General features: G+C 49.0%; 8 protein-coding genes across 8 annotated transcripts; 5 read left to right on the top strand and 3 right to left on the bottom strand.

Annotated features, from left to right (window-relative positions):
• Window positions 1-1,702: 1,702 nt before the first annotated feature.
• On the top strand, window positions 1,703-3,088 carry FPRO_14961 (uncharacterized protein; the record flags this gene model as incomplete). Its single annotated transcript, XM_031220772.1, has 1 exon — window positions 1,703-3,088. One exon carries the CDS (start codon window positions 1,703-1,705, stop codon window positions 3,086-3,088), a length of 1,386 nt encoding a protein of 461 aa, XP_031086397.1.
• An 836-nt stretch (window positions 3,089-3,924) lies between these two features.
• On the top strand, window positions 3,925-4,300 carry FPRO_14962 (uncharacterized protein; the record flags this gene model as incomplete). The annotated part of the gene is made up of 2 exons (XM_031220771.1): window positions 3,925-4,196; window positions 4,255-4,300. The coding sequence occupies 2 exons, from the start codon at window positions 3,925-3,927 to the stop codon at window positions 4,298-4,300; spliced, it is 318 nt and encodes a 105-aa protein (XP_031086396.1).
• An 839-nt stretch (window positions 4,301-5,139) lies between these two features.
• FPRO_14963 (uncharacterized protein) lies at window positions 5,140-5,995 on the bottom strand (the record flags this gene model as incomplete). Its single annotated transcript, XM_031220769.1, has 3 exons — window positions 5,140-5,727; window positions 5,783-5,909; window positions 5,961-5,995. The coding sequence occupies 3 exons, from the start codon at window positions 5,993-5,995 to the stop codon at window positions 5,140-5,142; spliced, it is 750 nt and encodes a 249-aa protein (XP_031086395.1).
• Window positions 5,996-6,488: 493 nt separating this feature from the next.
• On the bottom strand, window positions 6,489-7,389 carry FPRO_14964 (uncharacterized protein; the record flags this gene model as incomplete). Its single annotated transcript, XM_031220768.1, has 2 exons — window positions 6,489-6,791; window positions 7,363-7,389. The coding sequence occupies 2 exons, from the start codon at window positions 7,387-7,389 to the stop codon at window positions 6,489-6,491; spliced, it is 330 nt and encodes a 109-aa protein (XP_031086394.1).
• Window positions 7,390-8,232: 843 nt separating this feature from the next.
• FPRO_14965 (uncharacterized protein) lies at window positions 8,233-9,246 on the top strand (the record flags this gene model as incomplete). Its single annotated transcript, XM_031220767.1, has 3 exons — window positions 8,233-8,264; window positions 8,323-8,552; window positions 8,603-9,246. 3 exons carry the CDS (start codon window positions 8,233-8,235, stop codon window positions 9,244-9,246), a joined length of 906 nt encoding a protein of 301 aa, XP_031086393.1.
• Window positions 9,247-9,707: 461 nt separating this feature from the next.
• Window positions 9,708-11,042, bottom strand: FPRO_14966 (uncharacterized protein; the record flags this gene model as incomplete). Its single annotated transcript, XM_031220766.1, has 1 exon — window positions 9,708-11,042. The coding sequence occupies one exon, from the start codon at window positions 11,040-11,042 to the stop codon at window positions 9,708-9,710; it is 1,335 nt and encodes a 444-aa protein (XP_031086392.1).
• A 608-nt stretch (window positions 11,043-11,650) lies between these two features.
• Window positions 11,651-15,998, top strand: FPRO_14967 (uncharacterized protein; the record flags this gene model as incomplete). The annotated part of the gene is made up of 3 exons (XM_031220765.1): window positions 11,651-15,346; window positions 15,400-15,563; window positions 15,620-15,998. 3 exons carry the CDS (start codon window positions 11,651-11,653, stop codon window positions 15,996-15,998), a joined length of 4,239 nt encoding a protein of 1,412 aa, XP_031086391.1.
• Window positions 15,999-16,618: 620 nt separating this feature from the next.
• Window positions 16,619-19,648, top strand: FPRO_14968 (putative urease; the record flags this gene model as incomplete). The annotated part of the gene is made up of 11 exons (XM_031220764.1): window positions 16,619-16,639; window positions 16,692-16,778; window positions 16,831-16,857; window positions 16,910-17,287; window positions 17,342-18,126; window positions 18,176-18,391; window positions 18,447-19,122; window positions 19,173-19,189; window positions 19,239-19,281; window positions 19,332-19,514; window positions 19,568-19,648. The coding sequence occupies 11 exons, from the start codon at window positions 16,619-16,621 to the stop codon at window positions 19,646-19,648; spliced, it is 2,514 nt and encodes an 837-aa protein (XP_031086390.1).
• Window positions 19,649-19,789: the final 141 nt, after the last annotated feature.

The raw sequence follows: 19,789 nt of genomic DNA, 5'->3' as shown, positions 1-19,789 counted from the left end.
AGCTCGTTGATCAGATCTGGATCATGATCTATCTCGCAAGTGGTGAGCTCACTCTCCTCTCCTCTCCCCCCCACGGATCAAACCGTATCAAGCCATCGTCAAAACGGCATGGCTCACTCCCAATTTCGCAACCCTCACGTGTCGGCCAAGCCCGGCATCAAATCAAACCGGCACTTGATTTTAGTCACTAGACAGAAACAGGTTAATCGACTGACCTCAACTCAAGACTAGAAGCTTTCGAAGCTTTTTCGAAGCCCATCTAAACGAAAAATGGATTAGGCCGCATTTTGCGTCAATGGTCAGCAGAGCAGCACCAGTCACTACGGAGTCTTTACTCCAAATTCTGCTCGTCAGCGCGCCAAGACCCCATGGGCAGAAAATGATGAGACATTCCAGGGTGAGAGTGCCCCCTCCCTCTTACCCCCAGCTTCTCAACTTCCCTTAGGCCGGCATTCCCCAGTCTCCCCCTTCTACCCAATTCAGCTCATGCGGGATATTTTAATTCAACGCGTCTTTCTCTTCAATGAATGACAGCTTCGCGTTGGGGGAGCTTGGACCTTGAGTGAGACTAATGCGTATCGAACGGGCCGGTTACAAAGCGATCTTGTGGCGTTCGAGTCAGTCTACGGAGTAGCTCTCGACAATTTCGTATGATGCCTAACAACCGAGAAACCTAAAACACAGAGATCCAGGGAGATAACCCTGCTGGATGGCATGCAGTCACGTCAAAAAACAACTCAATTGAGTGACCCAACAACCCTCATCAAACTTACCGTTGCATTGGGAGACGAACCATCTCATTTTGACTGCTCCAACATAAACTTGCTTGACCAATGACACCGTGAACCACGACACACATTTGCAGAAACACCAAGGCCAAAGGAGACAAGCATCATCAGCCTTGCTCTGCTAAATCAGGTTGATAACGCCGATGCCGGTCGATAGCGCGGTCTTGGTACGAAATTAAAGGCCCGAATACTGCAAAGCCTTGCTAACCCGAGTGAGCGCATTTGGAGAGCTTTCCCACGCGCTGCTCTGCTCTCCCACGCATCCAGACCTATCATCACAGGCCGGGAGATCGACTGCTTGGCAGTCACTAAGCTTATTCAAGAGAGGTCTCACGACGGGCGTATTGTCGGTCCGATCCCCACCATCTCTCCACAACGGCTCCAACGCTCTAGCCCGTTGAAGCTACGCTTCTCCCTTGGCGTTGGAGACCGAGTTCGTGAGTGGTTGACGAGCAATGGGCCCATTGGTAGCTTGTTTTATGGTTCTTCCCCAGACTGGTCTGGATTGCACCGCACGGCTTAGGCGATGCCGCGGGATAAGAATTTTCGCACAACTTGGGGTCATGGAGAAGTGGACCGTCACCCTTTCTTCACGCGGAGTAGAGTTTCCCACCTCCACATCTCCAAGTTTTATGTGTCCGGGGGATTGCGTTGGGGAAGTGGGACAGTAGCTTGAGTTTATCGCGCCGACACTGGGGACTCCGCAGGCTAGCTGCTCAAGCAAGAAAAAAAGCTACTCTACTGGAGACAGAGCTAGCTGCTGGCGTGGACAAGTCTGGGGCGATGAGATTTGTATAAAGAAGACCATCAACCACCGCGAATATCTTCATTCTCATCATCACTCTCATCTTCTCTCATCTGATAGACAAGAACATCTTTTCTTCTTCTCTTATCAACACCCGCATTTCATCACAATGGCAGGCGGTGCTATCCCCACAGCGGCTCCCCAGCTCGCAGGCGGCTACCTGACTGGTCGCGCCCTCATCTACCCCCTCTCCCTCGTCATCTCCCTCTTCTTCCTCTGGGGTTTCTCCTACGGTCTTCTCGATGTCCTCAACAAGCATTTCCAAACCGTCCTCGGTATCACAAAGCTCGAGTCCACTGGCCTGCAGGTCATGTACTTTGGTGGCGGTTACCTCCTCTTCTCTCCCATTGCTGCTGAGGTTCTCAAGCGCCGCGGTTACAAGCTCACTATCCTGATGGGTCTTACTCTCTACTCTCTCGGTGCTGTTCTGTTCTGGCCTGTTGCCAAGTCTGCTGATAGCAACGCCAACGGTCGCGCTGTCTTTGGTGGTTTCTGCGCTTGCACTCTCGTCATCGCTTGTGGTCTCGCTACTCTCGAAACTGCCGCCAACTCTTACGCTGTCGTCATCGGCGCTCCCGAGTCTGCCTCCGCTCGTCTCCAATTCTGCCAGTCTTGGAACGGTGTCGCTTCCTTCATCGGTCCCCTCATCGCCTCCAAGTTCTTCTTCACCGGCGAGAACCAGAACAACCTCACCAACGTCCAGTATGTCTACCTCGCTGTCGCCTGTGCTGGCGCCGCCGTCGGTGTCCTCTTCTTCTTCGCCAAGCTTCCCGAGGTCAGCGAGGCTGTTCTTGAGGATGACCAGGCTGGCCACGTCACTCAGGGCTCCATCTGGAAGCAGTGGAACATGTGGTTCGCCTTCGGTGCTCAGTTCTGCTACGTCGGTGCCCAGGTCACCATCGCTACCTTCTTCATCAACTACGCCCACGAGAACGGTGACATCACAACTGCCAAGGGTAGCACCATGCTGAGCTATGCTCTCATCACCTTCACTGTCGGTCGATTCGTCGCTACTGGTCTTGCTGTCATCTTCAGCTCCGAGTTCATCATGGTTGTCTACTCTTGCTGTGCCATCGCTCTTACTGCCTACGTCAGCGCTGCTCCCAGGGGTATTGCCAGTGTCGGTATCCTCATTGCCATCTTCTTCTTCATGGCTCCCATGTACCCCACCATCTTCGCCATGGGTACCCGAAATCTCGGCCACCACACTCGACGTGCTGCTGGTATCCTTGTCATGGGTGTCTCAGGCGGTGCTGTGTTCCCTCCTATCCAGGGCGCAATCGCTGATGCTAAGGGCACTCGAATCTCCTACATCGTCCCTACTATCGGCTTCGTCTACGTCCTCGGCTACGTCGCTGTCAACTGGGTTCGTGGCGGAATTACATTCCTGGCCCCCAAGGCTGAGGAGTCAAATGTCGATGAGATCACCTACGATAACGAGAAGAACGATGTCATCGTTGAGCAGCGCGAGAAGAAGCACAACGAGATGGCTTAATTGGATCGGATCAAGACGGATGAATATAATAGAGGCGTTCTAGATGGACCTTTCACGATAGATGCCTGGCGCAAAGATATACTATGAGAATCAGAATTTAATGTTTTATGACCAAATACTCAGAAGGCTTCATTTCATGTGACTACTGTGCAATACTTTGATCGAAATGTCTGCCAGTCTGGTGAAGATTCGTGATGTTCGGACTTCGCCTTAGTCATGAATGTGGGTACCAGATCGCGACATGACTTGAGCCCCACAGAAGTGGAGAAGACCCCATTGCTGCCAATCATCGCAGACCGAAGGTGATTGGTGAATGTCGAGATGCAACTCCAGTGTACATGACTTGATAACTTATTCTACAGGCCCATTCGCTGTAGAGGTAACTCATCTATGGATAGACAGCAACACTTACTGTAGTGAAGCCTACTCTGTATGATAATCCGAATGAGGATGAGGATGAGCAACATGCTGTACAGGCTTGACAGGTAAGACATGCCAGTCAAGTTTCAGCCCGTCATAAGAACGATGTGCACCCAGCCTGGAATCCTAATCAATTTTGGGTGCATGGCCAATATTACGATGACCCTCCTTACAAACCTAATCATTTGCAGGACTGCCCATCACCAGTCTCTGTTTTATGCGTGCATCCAACCCGAACCTAGTCCTAAATGATGAAGAGTTTAGATGAAATGAGTATATCTCTAAATAGTTTATACTAAGTTTAGTATACTCGTTGACTAGTTTATTTTTTTCATTTCTTCCCTGGTCTTGTGTTTTGGTTTACTCTATTCTTTAGGGACTAAGATTCTGTACACAAGCGAACAACAGGTGATGAGATGTCACCAGCATCCCCCAAGAACCCTCAGCTCAAGCACATTATCGAAAACACCATTAGCTCTGATCTTTGTCTGCCGTTGATCGTCAACGATGAAGCGCTGGAGCTGCCTCGTGCTTTGCAATATCCGTTCTGGATGGGGATACCCGATTCCACTGAGAACTCAGATAATGAGATGTTTGGAACCGGTGAGGAGGCCCCGGAGACACAGGAGAGTTTGTACAGTTCGTGGGAGGGGACATCGGACTCAGACGAAGACTCAGAGAGTGATGCGTTGGCGTGATAGAATTAGTCTGGGTAGATGGGAGATGGGAGATGAATTGATCTTCAGAGATTGCAAGTCTGGCTCTCAGCTTGAATCGGCCGAGAGAACTTAGTGAACTCAGTGCAAAAGTCATAAGGTTTAAAGATCGTAAGATTGTGAAAATAAATGATAATACATGCCGTGGACACGCCGAGAAACGCAGATCTGACTTCTGCTTTTTTTGATGTGGAATAAAACCTAAGTTTAGAATAGGGGCGTCGAAAGCCTGGATTTTTTTGACGAACTTTACCACGTCTGGGTGCAACTTGGAAAAGCAATTCTACCACGAATATAACTCCGAATTAAATGAAACATATATGAATAAGAAGCTTGTATCATATTGTCACCGTTTCATAATTGTCCGCCCGTAAATTCGACCCAGATGCGACGTTGAGCGCTCGACACAATTTCCCCTACTCTTTGTGAACCTGCCATTATCGCGACAACCTCGCGTGCTGGAATCGGTGTCACTATACATTGTCAATTGGGACTGCCAAGAACCCTGTATTCTATTGAACAGCTTTCCGTTTTGTACGCCTGTAAATTCGACCTGGGCCTGGAGTTGGCATGCGAAGGACTTTGTCCTCTTGGTTTTGAAGCACCCTCAATGTCGTGATAGCTTCATATCAAATCCCAGCTGAGTTTCATCTCAATATGACCATGCGCTCAGTCAAAGAAACCAGACTCAGCTTAATATCGTCCCAAGCTCAGGACACATACTCAGTCGAGCTATATGGTTAGTCCCAACTCGATTATATCCAACCCTCCAGCTTGTCTCTCCGCCGTATGCCTGAACTACTCACCACCTAGAATATTCACCCCCGGGTTGTCTGATTAACTGTATTGTGCTATTGGATATAGACATTTCTATCTTCAAATCTCACCTAGTCATAATGTGAAGCACTGCATTAGCTAGACAGGTCTGCTAAGACTTGCACCTTCTCTGCCACATCCTTTACAACGATATCCTTCAGCCTCAACTGGCACTCTATCCCGTGGACCCGTGCAAGGGCAATATCCGAGGGATGGAGCTTGAACACAGTAGTAGAGAAGCTCTTTCAAGAAATCAGGACACTCAATGAGTAGCTCGTCAAAGGCCTCCCGGGTATCAGATTGCCCCCCTGCACCGCGTAGCTTGTTCCTTGCAAACTCCAATGCCGGATCTCGGAGACCCCTTGAGCTATCGGGAGTCATGGTATAGACTAATGGGATTGAATTGAGAAACTCGTCGAGTTCCAGGTTTTCATCCAGGGACCATGAGTATTTTCGAGCGGATAGATCTCTGAGTCCTTTGATATCGTATTCGTCCCCCAGAGCATACATTATCGCATGAGTCGAGAGTGCCCCCGAGCTTGATGAAGTGTTGGTTTCTTTTGTTTCGTCGGGATCGTCAGGTTCGTTCATGTGAATAGAATAGTCGCCCGTATACAGGTAGTCGACCATAAGCTGTATCATATCAGGCTGATGTGACGTCAAGTCATATGTACCGGAGAATGCTTCCTAGAAGTCTGTCAGAACGACAGTCAGGTGTACTTGCTGTATCGAATCTCCATACCTTGAATTGACCAGCACATGCTGCACGAAAAACTGGAGATTGGCTGCAAATGATGATCTTGTGAACCTTGATATCTCGGCCGTCACATGTCAATGTGAAATCGGTAAATTCGCCGGACTCGCGGGCTCTATTGATTTGGTCAATTATGATCTCGGCACTTAACAGCAGGTGATCGTACTGCACTATGCGTGCTCTGGTATCTTCATAATCCATGATGGCTGACGACGGGTAACTCGAAGCACGAACAGCAAAACACAACACGAGAACAGAAAGATAAAATGGCCACAAGTGCAAATTTGGCGGATTATTCCTTTTAATGCCAAACAATGACGAGGCGTCTGATTCATGGGTGGCCTCATGATCCCGAATTCGTGGTTCATCGAGTCTGGATCTGGTTAGTTATCAGATCTAGCGTTATACCTTGGCGCCACTGGCAACAAAGTTTGCAACCATGACATCTGTCACAGCCACAAGCCACATCCACTGTGTCGGCGGTCTGAAATGTTGCTTTGGAGTTAAGATAACTGACTGTATAGTGACAAAATTCCGCTTGCTCTCTATGAAGGCATGAGCACTTGCGCGTCGCTTTTGTTGATGTAATTGTATAAGTGGCAATAAACATTGTAATTCAAGGCTAAGAAACTCTTCTGAGGCACACGAATTCTGGAAATTCTGGCTGGAATATAAAGAACTGCCAATGCTGTGTCTAGGGAATATAGACCTCTTCCATGTCTTCATCATCGGTATCATTGCCCTGCTGTCGCTCATGCTCACGAGCCTCCAGCTCTTCCAAGATACGGCAGTTATGACACAAATCGATAGAAACTTCCTCTTCATCAACCTCAACTCCATAGCATGGCTCTTCTGTGTTGTCATCAATCTGGGTCAAAGGGCCCCGTCCACGTCGACCACAAGGCGTGATGGGCCCATAGCTACCAACGCTGGTGCCACTGCATTTGTCGCAGACCTCGACGGTCTTGGTTTGGTAGCACACGGTTTGATATATTTGCTACAGGTTAGCATCTAGGCAAGGGGAGGAAAAGAGACATACTCTGGGCTTTGGATATAAGCGATTAGAGATGATAGACGAAACTAAGCAGAGTTGAACCAGACTCAAATCTAAGGAGAATAACAAGTAGAAAATGGGATGACTATATAGTATCAATACATGCGCGAGACACTCAGTATAGGATAACTCGATCGATCGAGACCAAGTGCTTTTCTGAAGAGCCATCCAATGCGAAGAAGACACGCATTATTATTTCAAGCCCTTTGCATAAACGGCTTGATATATGTCGATCATTCTGAGCGAAACTGTGCAGCTGCACGAAATATTGAATGTGGCGCTGGCATCCTTCGCCCGGCTAGATAGACAGCCTGATTTGACAATGTGACATATCTCTTGAGGTGCAGAATACTCGCATTATTGTGACCAACCAGATCTTGCCCACATCACACCAGTCAGCATCATGTTACATTATGCACCAAGGATACCACATGGACCAAGACTTCTCAATATGAAAGGCTACAGAGTCATTGTCTGATAGCGTGGATAGGGCTGCATTGAGTGCAGACCATACAGGCCAGTCCACCTTGGTGTTCACCATTGTGATGACTTTATCAGAGTGAAACATGAAGTATGACTTATACGAATAGCTCTATTCTGTGACAACTTTGGAATCCGACGCGTGACGTTTTCCCGGCGTGGTGACGAAGTCTCGATTATAAGAGGCAAAAAGACTCAATCAAGTATGTTTCGCATAACCCTAGGAGACATGCTGACGATTTCTCGCAGGCACCCAGACTTTTCTTCTTTGAGTGTGAGACCCTCTGTCATTAGCTGGCATCTACATTCCCGTGCGTGCATACATAGCAGAAGAGCATTAGTATCAGGCAAAACTGGACAGAAGTGTCTTGCAACTATCAGTAACATGTGAAACAGAGACAGGGAATAATTATTTGTCCGGTTTATAATAAGGTTTTTGACGATATCAGCTTAAATTACTTATGTCCCAGCGTAGCCTTGAATCTTTCGGACTGTTCACTAATCAACTAACTACCGATGCATTCCCCGCCAGCAAACCCGAAATGACCGCATTAATCGGAGCAATGCCCGCAGACTCCGCAACCACGACACGTGAAATTGAGTTCTACTGAATACCCATGCGCCCGCAGCCAGGTTGAGATTGAAGCTATACTCCAGTATTACTAAAGCCTCCGAGGAGAGAATCGAATGGTTATCTATAGCTGAAATGATGACCAACCACCAAATTGCGCACGACCTTTATAAAGGCCTTTATAAAGGGACAATGTAATTGAGACTCTAGACACGGCTCCAGTTATCCATCCATATTCTGCATCACAATTGATACTTCCAGCATACTCTATCAGCTGAAGAGCAAACCTGGTCTGCACTGAACCCAATAACACCACCTTGCGAATACCCCATAATGTCCAACAAGCCAACAGCTCTAATTACTGGGTACGCTCCACTAAGATTGGCATTGCATGCAGATCGGGACTTACTAACGCACATGCAGCTGCTCTGAAGGTGGAGCTGGGCATGCCCTCGCTCTAGAATTCGCAGCCAAAGGCTATCGAGTCTTTGCGACCGCTCGATCAACCAAATCGCTTGCTGGCCTTCAAGAAAAAGGCATCGAGCTTCTGCCACTCGACGTGACCAACTCAGAGAGCATATCTGCTCTCAAGGACGAGATTACAAAGCGGACGGGAGGAAAGTTAGATATCCTTTTTAATAATGCTGGAATGAGTAAGTCTGCTCTACTAATTGTGAATGGAAACGCGTATTGACGCTTTCAGTGTATGAGGCCCCCGCCATCGAAGCCGACAAGGATCAAGTCCAGAACATGTTCAAGACCAACGTCTTTGGTCTCTTCGACATGGTCCAGGCCTTCACCCCACTGCTCATCGCATCGGTCGCCGGGTCAAAAACGACACCTACCATCATCAACACAGCGTCGATTGTAGCGCGTGTACCTTATTACTTTACCGCCCAGTATAACGCCACTAAAGCAGCAGTAGCCTCCTACTCTGACACACTACGTCTTGAACTTGCTCCCCTTGGCATCAAGGTCATCACTCTGTATATGGGAGTAGTTGCAACACATCTCACGTCACCCGACAAGAAGCTTCTCTCTCCTGATAGTATCTTCATTGATGCCGAGGAAGGTCTGCGTGAGAGATCTAGACTTCACCTGAAGAATGGTACCAAGCCCGAGGAGTTCGCACGGTCGGTGGTGAAGGATGTGTTAAAGAACAAGACAGCTTTGAGCAAAGGGGAGTATATCTGGCAAGGAGCTAATGCATATGTTGTTTGGCTTCTTAATGCCATTGGATGGAGAAAGATTTTTGATGGGATCTCTGAAGGAGGCGTTGGGCTTACCAAGGATGTGAAGCAGGCAATATATAAGAAGGGTCAGAGCAGTCTGCCAAAGGATAGTTAGAACTTGGTCATGGTTAGAGGTGATATCTAATTTGTAATAATGATATCTTATAATTGTTTGTACTATGAAGAGCTGGCTCTGACGGAATACGGTATCTGGCAAATCTTTGGACTGACTCTTACAAATCGGATACAAGAGAGAGTAGAATTGCAGCCAAGAAGAGGGCAAGAATAATCTTGAAGCATCGTCAGGCTCCCTTACGATGTGAAGGTTTACATCTCATGGGCAAGTTCGCGGCCCTCAGGGAGCATGAAAATATCAGATCCTGTGAGGTGTCAAAATGAGTTCAATTAAAGTTATCCTAAGCTTCTAATAAGTCACACAAGTCTTTTAATCGTCTAGGACCAAAGTTCTGAGTCTTCCTTTCCTCTCCTAGACGTCCACTAGTGATACCACTCATGTAAAACAACAATCCCAAGTCGAACAATAATACATTCGCAAGCACAATATAATAGACCAATCTAGGCTCTGATACTTCTAAAGATATCTGCAACCTTTCCAAGGAGCTTCCGTAACATAGCAGGCGTCATCATAGCATGATCAGGAATGACGCGAGGCCTTTCATCCAACTCCTTCCCAAGAACATCGACCTGCCTGAGCGACAACAGACCGACTTCCTTACCATCTAGTCCTCTCCCAACACCCAGAACACGCTCAATATTCTCTATCAGACTAACTGACACTTCACAGAAGATCATGCCCTGTGTGCAAGGTCTCTCAAGTGGTCGGCCACAGACTATAAGACCCGGGACGGGCTCGATCGGATCGGTGGCAATTCGCTCGACTCGTGTAGCGATGTTATCGAGGATAAGCTCGTAAATAGTGATAAGCTGGATGAAGATACTCGTGATCATCAATGCTATTGGGGTAGGTAATGGCTCTGAGGTAACAGTGGGCCTAGGAAGTGAGACGTCGAATAAATTCCTTGACTTCTTAAGTTCCGAAGACAGATGGCATGGGCAGATTAACTCCATCGGCTGCGAATCACATAAGAGCTCTGGGCAGTGTCGGGTGTTGTAGAGCTTCGTCAAGATGTACAGAAACTCTTGAGCGACTTTGATGATGTATTCTGCTAATGTGATGCCGTCGATAAATAACGGGCCATGTTGATAGATCATGAGATCAAAGTCGAGCGATGCTTTGGCCTTCTTCATTGCTTCGATGCGAACGTGTAGACCGAGGTTTATTGTGGATAGGTCGGCCATGAAGGCTCCAGGGTCAGCTTTTCGTGGGTGATGTGTTGTGAGGCAGTTGGTCAAGGGGAAGAAGGTTTCGTATGTGATGGTAGAGTTCGGAGAGCTGATTGGGTATAAGTTCGTGATGGTGTCTAGGTCGGTGTATAAAGGAGTATTTGCGTATTCGAGATCACCGCCTGTATTCCAAGACGTGCTTGACTGGTCAAAAATATCTGTGAATCCAATTCCCCACGATGCTGCAATTCCGTCTTGTATCGCGGCAGCAGGCATTTGAGGAGGGGACTGTTTCGGGGACAACATGCCCGTCCAGTCAAACGGACTCCAATCATCCATGAGCGTAGCGTTTTGTGACAGAGCATTAGGAGACACTGGTTTACTGACAGGCAGATGCTGAACAGTCGGTGGTGAGTCTTTCCCAGGTTGTTTTCGTCGCGGCCGGCCTGGAACCTTTTGCTGTCCAATCTCGCACTTGACTCCCAGCATCGAACATCGCGCACATTTCTCATCGGTAGGTTTTATCCGTTGACATCGTGATTTGCTCTTCCTGCAGACGTCACACGAGAAGCGTCGCTGAGAAGGATGTGGTGCGGAGACGCCCATTGTCAACGGAGCTTTGTCTGCAAGCAGTGGTAGAATTGAATGGGCTGTCGGATTGAAGGATAGGAGCGAAGTCCGCTGCGAGACCACCTCTATATACAAAACCCTCCGCGGAAGGTTTCGCACTGCAGGGGGAGCTAGTCCCGTTGGGGGGAATTCGTGATTAGTATACTCTCCGACACGTGAACGCCCACGGCAGTGTTTAGTAACTGTCCCGGTTAGGGAGAACTGCCGTGATCGCATTGGCCTGTCGATCGCCTCGGACTCGCTTGTGTGGCCGCATGGGGTTTAGCTTTGGGACGTGCCGTGAGGGAGACGGTCGGACTCCTCGCTGTTGATAATGAATGGCGTTTCCGCAGGGTTTTCTTCTATGATTGCTAATTCATTCGGTTGGTCTTCGTATCTGAGCCCGGAGGGTTTTGGAGTTTAGTCAGTGAGGTTGATGACGCTTTGATCGAGAATAGATAGTTATTTGTTGCGTACATGTAAAACGTTTCTGTCGCTGTTATATCACGACTCACCTTTCGTTCCATTACGTTCTTTATCACTTAATTAAACCTATATCGCTCTCTAATTACTACTCTTTCATTCCTTAATTCTCAACCGCAAAAATGAGTGTTAATTCCTCCACCACCGAAGATGGCTCCATCACAGCCACTGAACAACCTCCCCCAGCCCTGATCGACAAACCTCCCCTCGAAAAGACCAACACTACGACACAATGGCATCTCGCCCCCGAACTCCAAGCCATGCGTGACGCCGATGAAGAAATCGGCCAAAAGCCCCGCAAACTCGGCGTCACCTGGCAGAACCTCACTGTCAAAGGCATAGGCAGCGATGCCGCGTTCAACGAAAACGTCGTCTCGCAGTTCTACCCTTTTCACCAGAGCGCCAAAGATGCTCCGATGAAGACTATTATCGATGGCTCGTACGGTTGCGTCAAGCCTGGCGAGATGTTGCTTGTTCTTGGTCGCCCTGGGAGTGGATGTACTACCCTCCTAAGTGTCCTAGCAAATAATCGTCGGGGTTATGAAGAAGTTTCTGGCGATGTTCATTACGGCAACATGTCTGCCGACGAAGCAAAAGCCTACCGGGGACAAATCATAATGAACACTGAAGACGAGATCTTCTTCCCCAGTCTGACAGTCGAAGCAACCGTCGATTTTGCCGCGCGCATGAAAGTCCCCTTCCATTTACCCCCCGGCATAAAGACCCACGAAGAATACGCCCAGTTCTACAAAGACTTCCTCCTCCGCTCCGTCAACATATCCCACACAGCACATACAAAAGTCGGCGATGCTTTCATCCGCGGTGTATCCGGCGGCGAGCGCAAACGCGTGTCTATCGTGGAGTGTCTTACTACGCGGGCTAGTGTATTTTGCTGGGACAACTCTACGCGTGGTCTTGATGCGAGCACAGCCCTGGAGTGGGTGCGGGCTATACGTGCTATGACGGATATTCTGGGACTGACTACTATTGTCACGCTATATCAGGCTGGCAATGGGATCTACGAGCATTTCGACAAGGTTCTTGTTCTTGATGAGGGGAAGCAAATTTTTTATGGCCCGCAGAAAGATGCTGTTCCGTTTATGGAAGACTTGGGCTTTGTGAGGGATTCAGGATCAAATCGGGGAGACTTTCTGACAGGTGTTACTGTTCCGACCGAGAGGCGTGTTGCGGAAGGGTATGAAAACACCTTCCCCCGTGATGCAGATGGTGTACGCGCTGCTTACGACAGATCGGCCATCAAAGCTCGTATGGTCGAGGAGTGTCAAGCCTACCCCATCAGCACCGAAGCAGCCGAGAACACCGCAATCTTCAAAGAAATGGTCACCCGCGAGAAGCAGCGCTATGTCCCCGCATCGTCTCCTGTCACCGCCAACCTCGCCATGCAGATCCAAGCCGCTGTTACGAGGCAGTATCAGATCATGTGGGGTGACAAGTCAACGCTCTTCATGAAGCAGGGCGCGACTCTCATCCAGGCTTTTCTGGGTGGATCGCTGTTCTACAATGCTCCAGCCAACAACACTGGTCTTTTTCTCAAGGGCGGTGCATTGTTCTTCTCGATTCTGTATAATTCGCTTTTGGCCTTGGGAGAAGTGACGGATTCTTTCACTGGACGACCGATCCTTGCCAAACATCGGTCTTTTGCCCTTTACGACCCTGCAGCTTTCTGTATCGCGCAGGTTGTGGCTGATCTACCCATCTTGGCGTTCCAGGTCACTCAATTCGGTCTCGTGCTTTACTTCCTCGTCGGTCTCAAGACTACCGCCGGTGCCTTCTTCACGTATCTCGTCACCAACTACGTTACCGCCTTATCAATGACGGCCTTTTTCCGCTTCGTTGGTGCCGCGTTCCCAACTTTCGACGCCGCCACCAAGGTCTCTGGACTTTCTGTCGTTGCGCTGTTTGTCTACATGGGATACATGATCATCAAGCCCGAGATGCATCCCTGGCTATCGTGGATCTTCTGGATCAATCCCATGGCTTATGGCTTTGAGGCTCTTCTCGGGAACGAGTTTCACGATCAAGAGATTCCATGTGTTGGCCCCTACCTCATTCCAAACGGTCCTGGATACGTCGGAGGCAATGGAGGACAAGCGTGTTCTGGTGTTGGGGGCGCGGAACCCGGCGCTACATTCGTCACAGGCGATGCTTACCTCGCCAACATGTCCTTCAGTCACAGCCATATCTGGCGCAACTTTGGTATCAACTGCGCATGGTGGGTTTTCTACGTCGGTCTCACCATCTTCTTCACGTCGCGATGGAAGCAAGTTGGAGAAGGAAATCGAACCCTCCTCATCCCTCGGGAACAACAGCACAAGTCCAAGCATCTTCTCCCCTCCAAGGACAGCGAAGCACCAACGGAAAAGACCCGTGGCGATAACGGAGCTGGAGCTTCTGATGGCGAAGTCGACACGAATCTCATGCGTAATAAGAGTATCTTTACCTGGAAGAACTTGACATATACCGTCAAAACCTCAGACGGCGATCGTGTACTTCTTGATAACGTCCAAGGTTACGTCAAACCCGGTATGCTCGGTGCATTGATGGGCTCTTCAGGCGCCGGTAAAACAACCCTCCTCGACGTCCTCGCCCAGCGCAAAACTGAAGGATCAATCCACGGATCAGTGCTCGTCGATGGCCGACCTATTCCAGTGTCTTTCCAACGATCAGCTGGCTATGTCGAGCAACTCGATATCCACGAGCCATTGGCAACAGTCCGCGAAGCCCTCGAATTCTCCGCTCTGCTACGCCAATCTCGCGATATACCCACCGAAGAGAAGTTGCGTTACGTCGATACCATCGTTGATCTCCTTGAGCTGAACGACCTCGAACACACCCTCGTCGGCCGTCCTGGAAACGGCTTGTCAATTGAACAGCGAAAACGCCTCACCATCGCTGTTGAGCTGGTCGCAAAGCCTAGTATTCTCATCTTTCTTGATGAACCGACGTCTGGGCTCGATGGGCAGGCTGCTTACAACACGGTGCGCTTCCTTCGAAAGCTCTCGGCTGCTGGACAGGCTATTCTCGTGACGATCCATCAGCCATCTGCACAGTTATTTGCGCAGTTCGACACGCTGTTGCTGCTTACCAAAGGTGGGAAGACTGTATATTTCGGCGATATTGGAGATAATGCTGCTACTGTCAAGCAGTATTTCGGCCGTTATGGCGCTCCATGTCCACCTGAGGCTAACCCCGCTGAACACATGATCGACGTTGTGTCCGGTGAAGATGGACCGTACAAAGACACGGACTGGAACCAGGTTTGGCTGCAGTCGCCGGAACATGACCAGCTCAGCAAAGACCTGGACCAAATGATTGAAGTAGCAGCATCCCAACCGTCAAGCACCAACGACGACGGGAACGAATTCGCAGCCTCGATGTGGACGCAGGTCAAGCTTGTAACACATCGAATGAACGTCTCTCTCTTCCGAAACACAGAATACGTGGACAACAAATTCGCTATGCATGTCAGCCTTGCGCTCCTCAACGGGTTCACGTTCTGGCAGCTTGGCGATAGTTTGACAGACCTCCAGCAGAACCTGTTTACCGTGTTTAACTTCATCTTTATTGCACCGGGTATTATCGCGCAGCTTCAGCCGCTGTTTATTGATCGAAGGGATATTTACGAGGCGAGGGAGAAGAAGAGTAAGATGTATCACTGGGCGCCGTTCGTTACTGGGTTGATTGTGTCGGAGGTGCCGTATTTGCTGGTTTGTGCGGTGTTGTATTATGTTTGTTGGTACTTTACTGCTGGGCTGCCGACTGGTGCTGGACATGCCGGTAGTGTCTTCTTTGTAGTTGTAAGTCTCCCATGCGCAAAGGTCATCGTTTTGTCACAGCTAACACGTTTCAGGTCATGTACGAAGGCCTGTATACTGGCATCGGTCAGATGATCGCTGCATATACCCCCAACGCGGTCTTTGCGTCGCTCGTCAATCCTCTCGTCATCACCACTCTCGTCTCTTTCTGCGGCGTGATGATCCCTTACAGTCAGATTGTAGAATTTTGGCGATACTGGTAAGTCGCAGACTCTCTCATCACATCCCAACATCGCCATCTGACTCAAGTCATAGGATGTACTACATTGATCCCTTCAACTACCTCATGAGCTCGCTCCTCGTGTTCACGACCTGGGACAAGCCCGTCCACTGCAAACCCCATGAACTCGCCATCTTCGACCCTCCTTCCAACACCACGTGCGGCGATTATCTCTCTGACTATCAGAACGGTATGGGCAAGGCCACCAACCTCCTCAACCCGGATGCGTTCACAGATTGTCAAGTCTGTCAATACACCTCGGGCGCAGATTACCTCCGAACATTGAACCTCAAGGAAGAATACTACGGTTGGCGAAACGCTGGTATTGTCGTTGTGTTTGTGATTGGTTTCTATGGGCTTGTGTATGTCATGATGAAGCTCAGGACCAAGGCTACTAAAAAGGCCGAGTCTTGAAAGGAATGGTTTAGAATGGGATAGAAGGATGATATTTACTAGAATGGTTAGAACGGTGCACCCTGTTACTTCTCTTCTTTGTGTTTTTGCTTGCCGACCTTTGGTTACGGTAGTTTTAGTTTTAGACTGGATATTAATTGTTTTGGGTCAATCTTACTGATAGTCTCTACGGTGTGAATTTGTTGATCCTGTAGTCTTTCAGTCCTATAACGGAACAGTAATTTGGTGAGCTGTGCTTCGGACAGGCCCAATACCTGGGCTGCATGCACTAAAACATCCGCTAACTCATCATGTCACAGTGGAGAGGCCCATAAACCACGGCGAAATCAAGCGTAGTGCAGTCTTCTCACTTTCGGCGCCATTTCGCCGAAAGCCCTGACCCTCTCACTCGACGCAATGGTCGTGGCACAGCGTCGGGTTTCCGGAGGATGGCCATCATTTCGCCTAGTCCACGATCTTCGATTGAATCATCGATTTATTTGTACCGTAATGAAAATGTTCTATATAATCATAGAGACCAGGGTCTCTGAACATAACACCCAGGCACTCAAGATACCTGTTTCAACTCTACCACTGAATAAAATTTATCCAGCTATCCTGCACCTTAAGAAACTTACAAAATGCACTATTCACCTCGCGAGGTACATTGTACTCTGCTCATATGCATCATTGATACTGACACCGTGGTTACAGGTTGAGAAGCTTCTCTTTTCTCAGGCCGGTAGTCTTGCACAGAGGCGTCTGGCCCACGGAAAGAAGCTGAACCATCTCGAATGTACTGTAAGTCGAGACATGTCGCGGCTCACAATCAACTAGCTAACTTAAGTCTCAGGCTCTCATCGCTACTGTTCTCCAAGAAGTTAGCTCCATTCACAAATGTACAGTTCTCAATGTACTGACGATGTGATTAGATCATTCATAACGAAGATTACTCTGTCGCGGATCTCATGAAACTCGGCAGGGCGATTTTGGGTCGACGGCATGTCCACCCTTCTGTCGTGGGCACGCTCAAGCAGATGCAGGTTGAAGGAACCTTCAAGACCGGAACTCACTTGATCACTATTCACGACCCAATTAGCACTGATGATGGTGACTTGAAGATGGCTCTGTATGGAAGCTTCCTCCCAGTTCCTTCTCACGACTTGTTCCCTGCTATCAATGAATCGGATTTCCATCCGTCTGCGATGCCAGGCGCGATTCGTCCAGCGGACACTGGAGACATCATTCTCAATGCAGGCCGCGACCGAGTCAGACTCACCGTCACGAACAAGGGCACTCGAGCTGTCCATGTGGGTTATCACACGTCTGAATACACTATCTATCATGCTAACGTGATATCTCAGATCGGCTCTCATTTTCACTTCATGGAAACAAACCCCGATCTCGACTTCGACCGCGAAAAGGCCTATGGCTACCACCTCGATCTTCCGGCTGGAGAGTTTCTGCGCTTTGAACCGAATGAACCGAAGAAAGTGACTTTAGTTCAGATTGGAGGTTCCAGGATCATCCAAGGCGGAAGTGGCTACGCCAAAGGTCCTATCGATCCCAGCAACGTTCAGAAGATCTTGCATCAACTGCAACAATCTGGGTATCGACACTCGCCTGAGAAATCGACGAAAAGTGAGAGCTTTCAGCCTTGCTCGATCACTCGGGAGAAGTATGCCTCTGCGTATGGTCCAACGACAGGTGATCTTATCCGTCTCGGCTCAACTGACCTCTGGGTTAAAGTAGAGAAGGACTATACGTCTTATGGTGACGAGTGTACGCTAGGCTGCGGAAAGACTATTCGTGATGGCATGGGGGCTGCAAGCGGCTGTTCTGACGCGGATTGTCTTGACTTGGCTATCATCAACGCCGTCATCATTGACTGGACCGGCATTTTCAAGGCTGACATTGGTGTCAAGAATGGTACCATTGTTGGCATTGGAAAGGCTGGTAACCCAGCAACGATGGATGGTGTTTCTGATAACATGGTGATTGGATCGAACACCGACATCATTGACGCTGGTGGTAAGATCGTCACCGCTGGTGGAATTGACACGCATGTCCACAATATTTGCCCACAGCAGGCATTCGAGGCCATCTCATCCGGCATCACGACACTCTTTGGGGGAGGAACCGGTCCGAGGTATGATCATAAGCTCTTGTGCTTGCGAAAGAAGAACTGACAGATCCAGTACATCTTCTACAGCAGTCAACGGCACTGCGAGTAAGAAGTACATCCGACAAATGATGCAAGCGTGCGACCAACTTCCCCTTAACTTCGGCCTCGTCGGAAAAGGCAGCGACTCTGAAAGAGTCGGTCTTCTCGACCAGATCAAGGCTGGCGTTATCGCGCTGAAGCTGCATGAGGACTTTGGCTGCACGCCTTCAACAATCGACAACTGCTTGGAGTAAGTCATCGACCAGTGATTCTATTGTACCTTGGAACCATGCTGACTGCTATAGCGTCTGCGAAGAACAGGACATCAAATGCCATATCCACACCGACGGTCTCAACGAAGCAGGCTTCCTCGAACACACCGCAGCAATCTTCAAAGGGCGTAGCATTCACGTCTACCATGTTGAAGGCGCAGGAGGAGGCCATGCGCCAGACGTGATCAAGCTAGTCGCCTATCCCAACGTCCTCCCTAGCAGCACGACCCCAACCATGCCTTTTACGACCAACACGATCGATGAGCATATTGACATGGCCGCGAACTGCCATCGCCTGTCAAAGGATAACCCCGATGATGCTTCGTTCCTTAAGAACCGCATCAGGGAGGAGACAATCTCAGCCGAGGATATTCTTCATGATATCGGGGCTATCAGTATTATGTCATCTGACTCGCAAGCTATGGGCCGATCAGCAGAGGTGCTGACATGCACGTGGAAGGCAGCGCATAAGAACAAAGTCCAACGTGGACCATTGGACGAGGACAAAGATACTGGTGCAGATAACTTCCGCGTCAAGCGGTATGTCAGCAAGTATACTATCAATCCTGCGATCACCCAAGGAATCAGCCACGCCGTTGGCAGTGTCGAGGCTGGAAAACTCGCGGACTTGGTAATCTGGGACCCAGCTGAGTTTGGAACCAAGCCTTTCCAGGTTTTGAAGAAGGGTTTCATTACATATGCACAAATGGTAAGTTTATTTATCCTAACACTGGTAAGAGTTACTAACATGTCTCACAGGGTGACCCTAACGGAGCGTGAGACTTTCCCTTCCCTCATCATGGTTAAGTACTAATTCCTTCTTAGCGTAGCAGATGTCGAACCTTTGATCGGTCGACCGATGTACGGAGTAAGTACTGCTGCAGTCATTCATTTGAACAATCTCTGACGTACTGCTAGGCTCTACATCCTGAGTCGAGCGTCATGTTTGTATCACAAGCAAGCATGGCACAAGGTGGCGACGTTCATTCGTACGGCCTCAAGAAACAGATTGAGGTTGTCAAGAACTGCCGAACTGTGAAGAAGAGTGATCTCAAGTATAACAGCGCGACACCAAAGGTTGAGGTAGACCCCGAGACTCTGGTAAGCACTATATCTGTGGATGGCGATGAACGAATTAGCTAATTATTCCATAGGTTGTTACTTGCGATGGAAAGGAACTCAGGTCTGAGCCGGCGAGCTCTCTTCCTTTGACGAGACAATCGTTCTTGTATTAGATAGTTACGAGAGTACGTGTAGCACAGACCTTGTCAAGGATTAGGTAATCAGTTCAATCTTAAATAACATTACAAGCTCCATAGACTGCTGTATCTTGTGGTTAAAGGTTTCTCTCGTGTTGAAGTAGTAGAGCAAGCGAG

This window comes from Fusarium proliferatum, assembly GCF_900067095.1.
Source record: "Fusarium proliferatum ET1 genome assembly, contig: FPRO_scaffold009, whole genome shotgun sequence".
In the NCBI taxonomy this organism is placed as follows: domain Eukaryota; kingdom Fungi; phylum Ascomycota; class Sordariomycetes; order Hypocreales; family Nectriaceae; genus Fusarium; species Fusarium proliferatum.
This window is presented reverse-complemented; position numbering and strand designations above follow the sequence as displayed.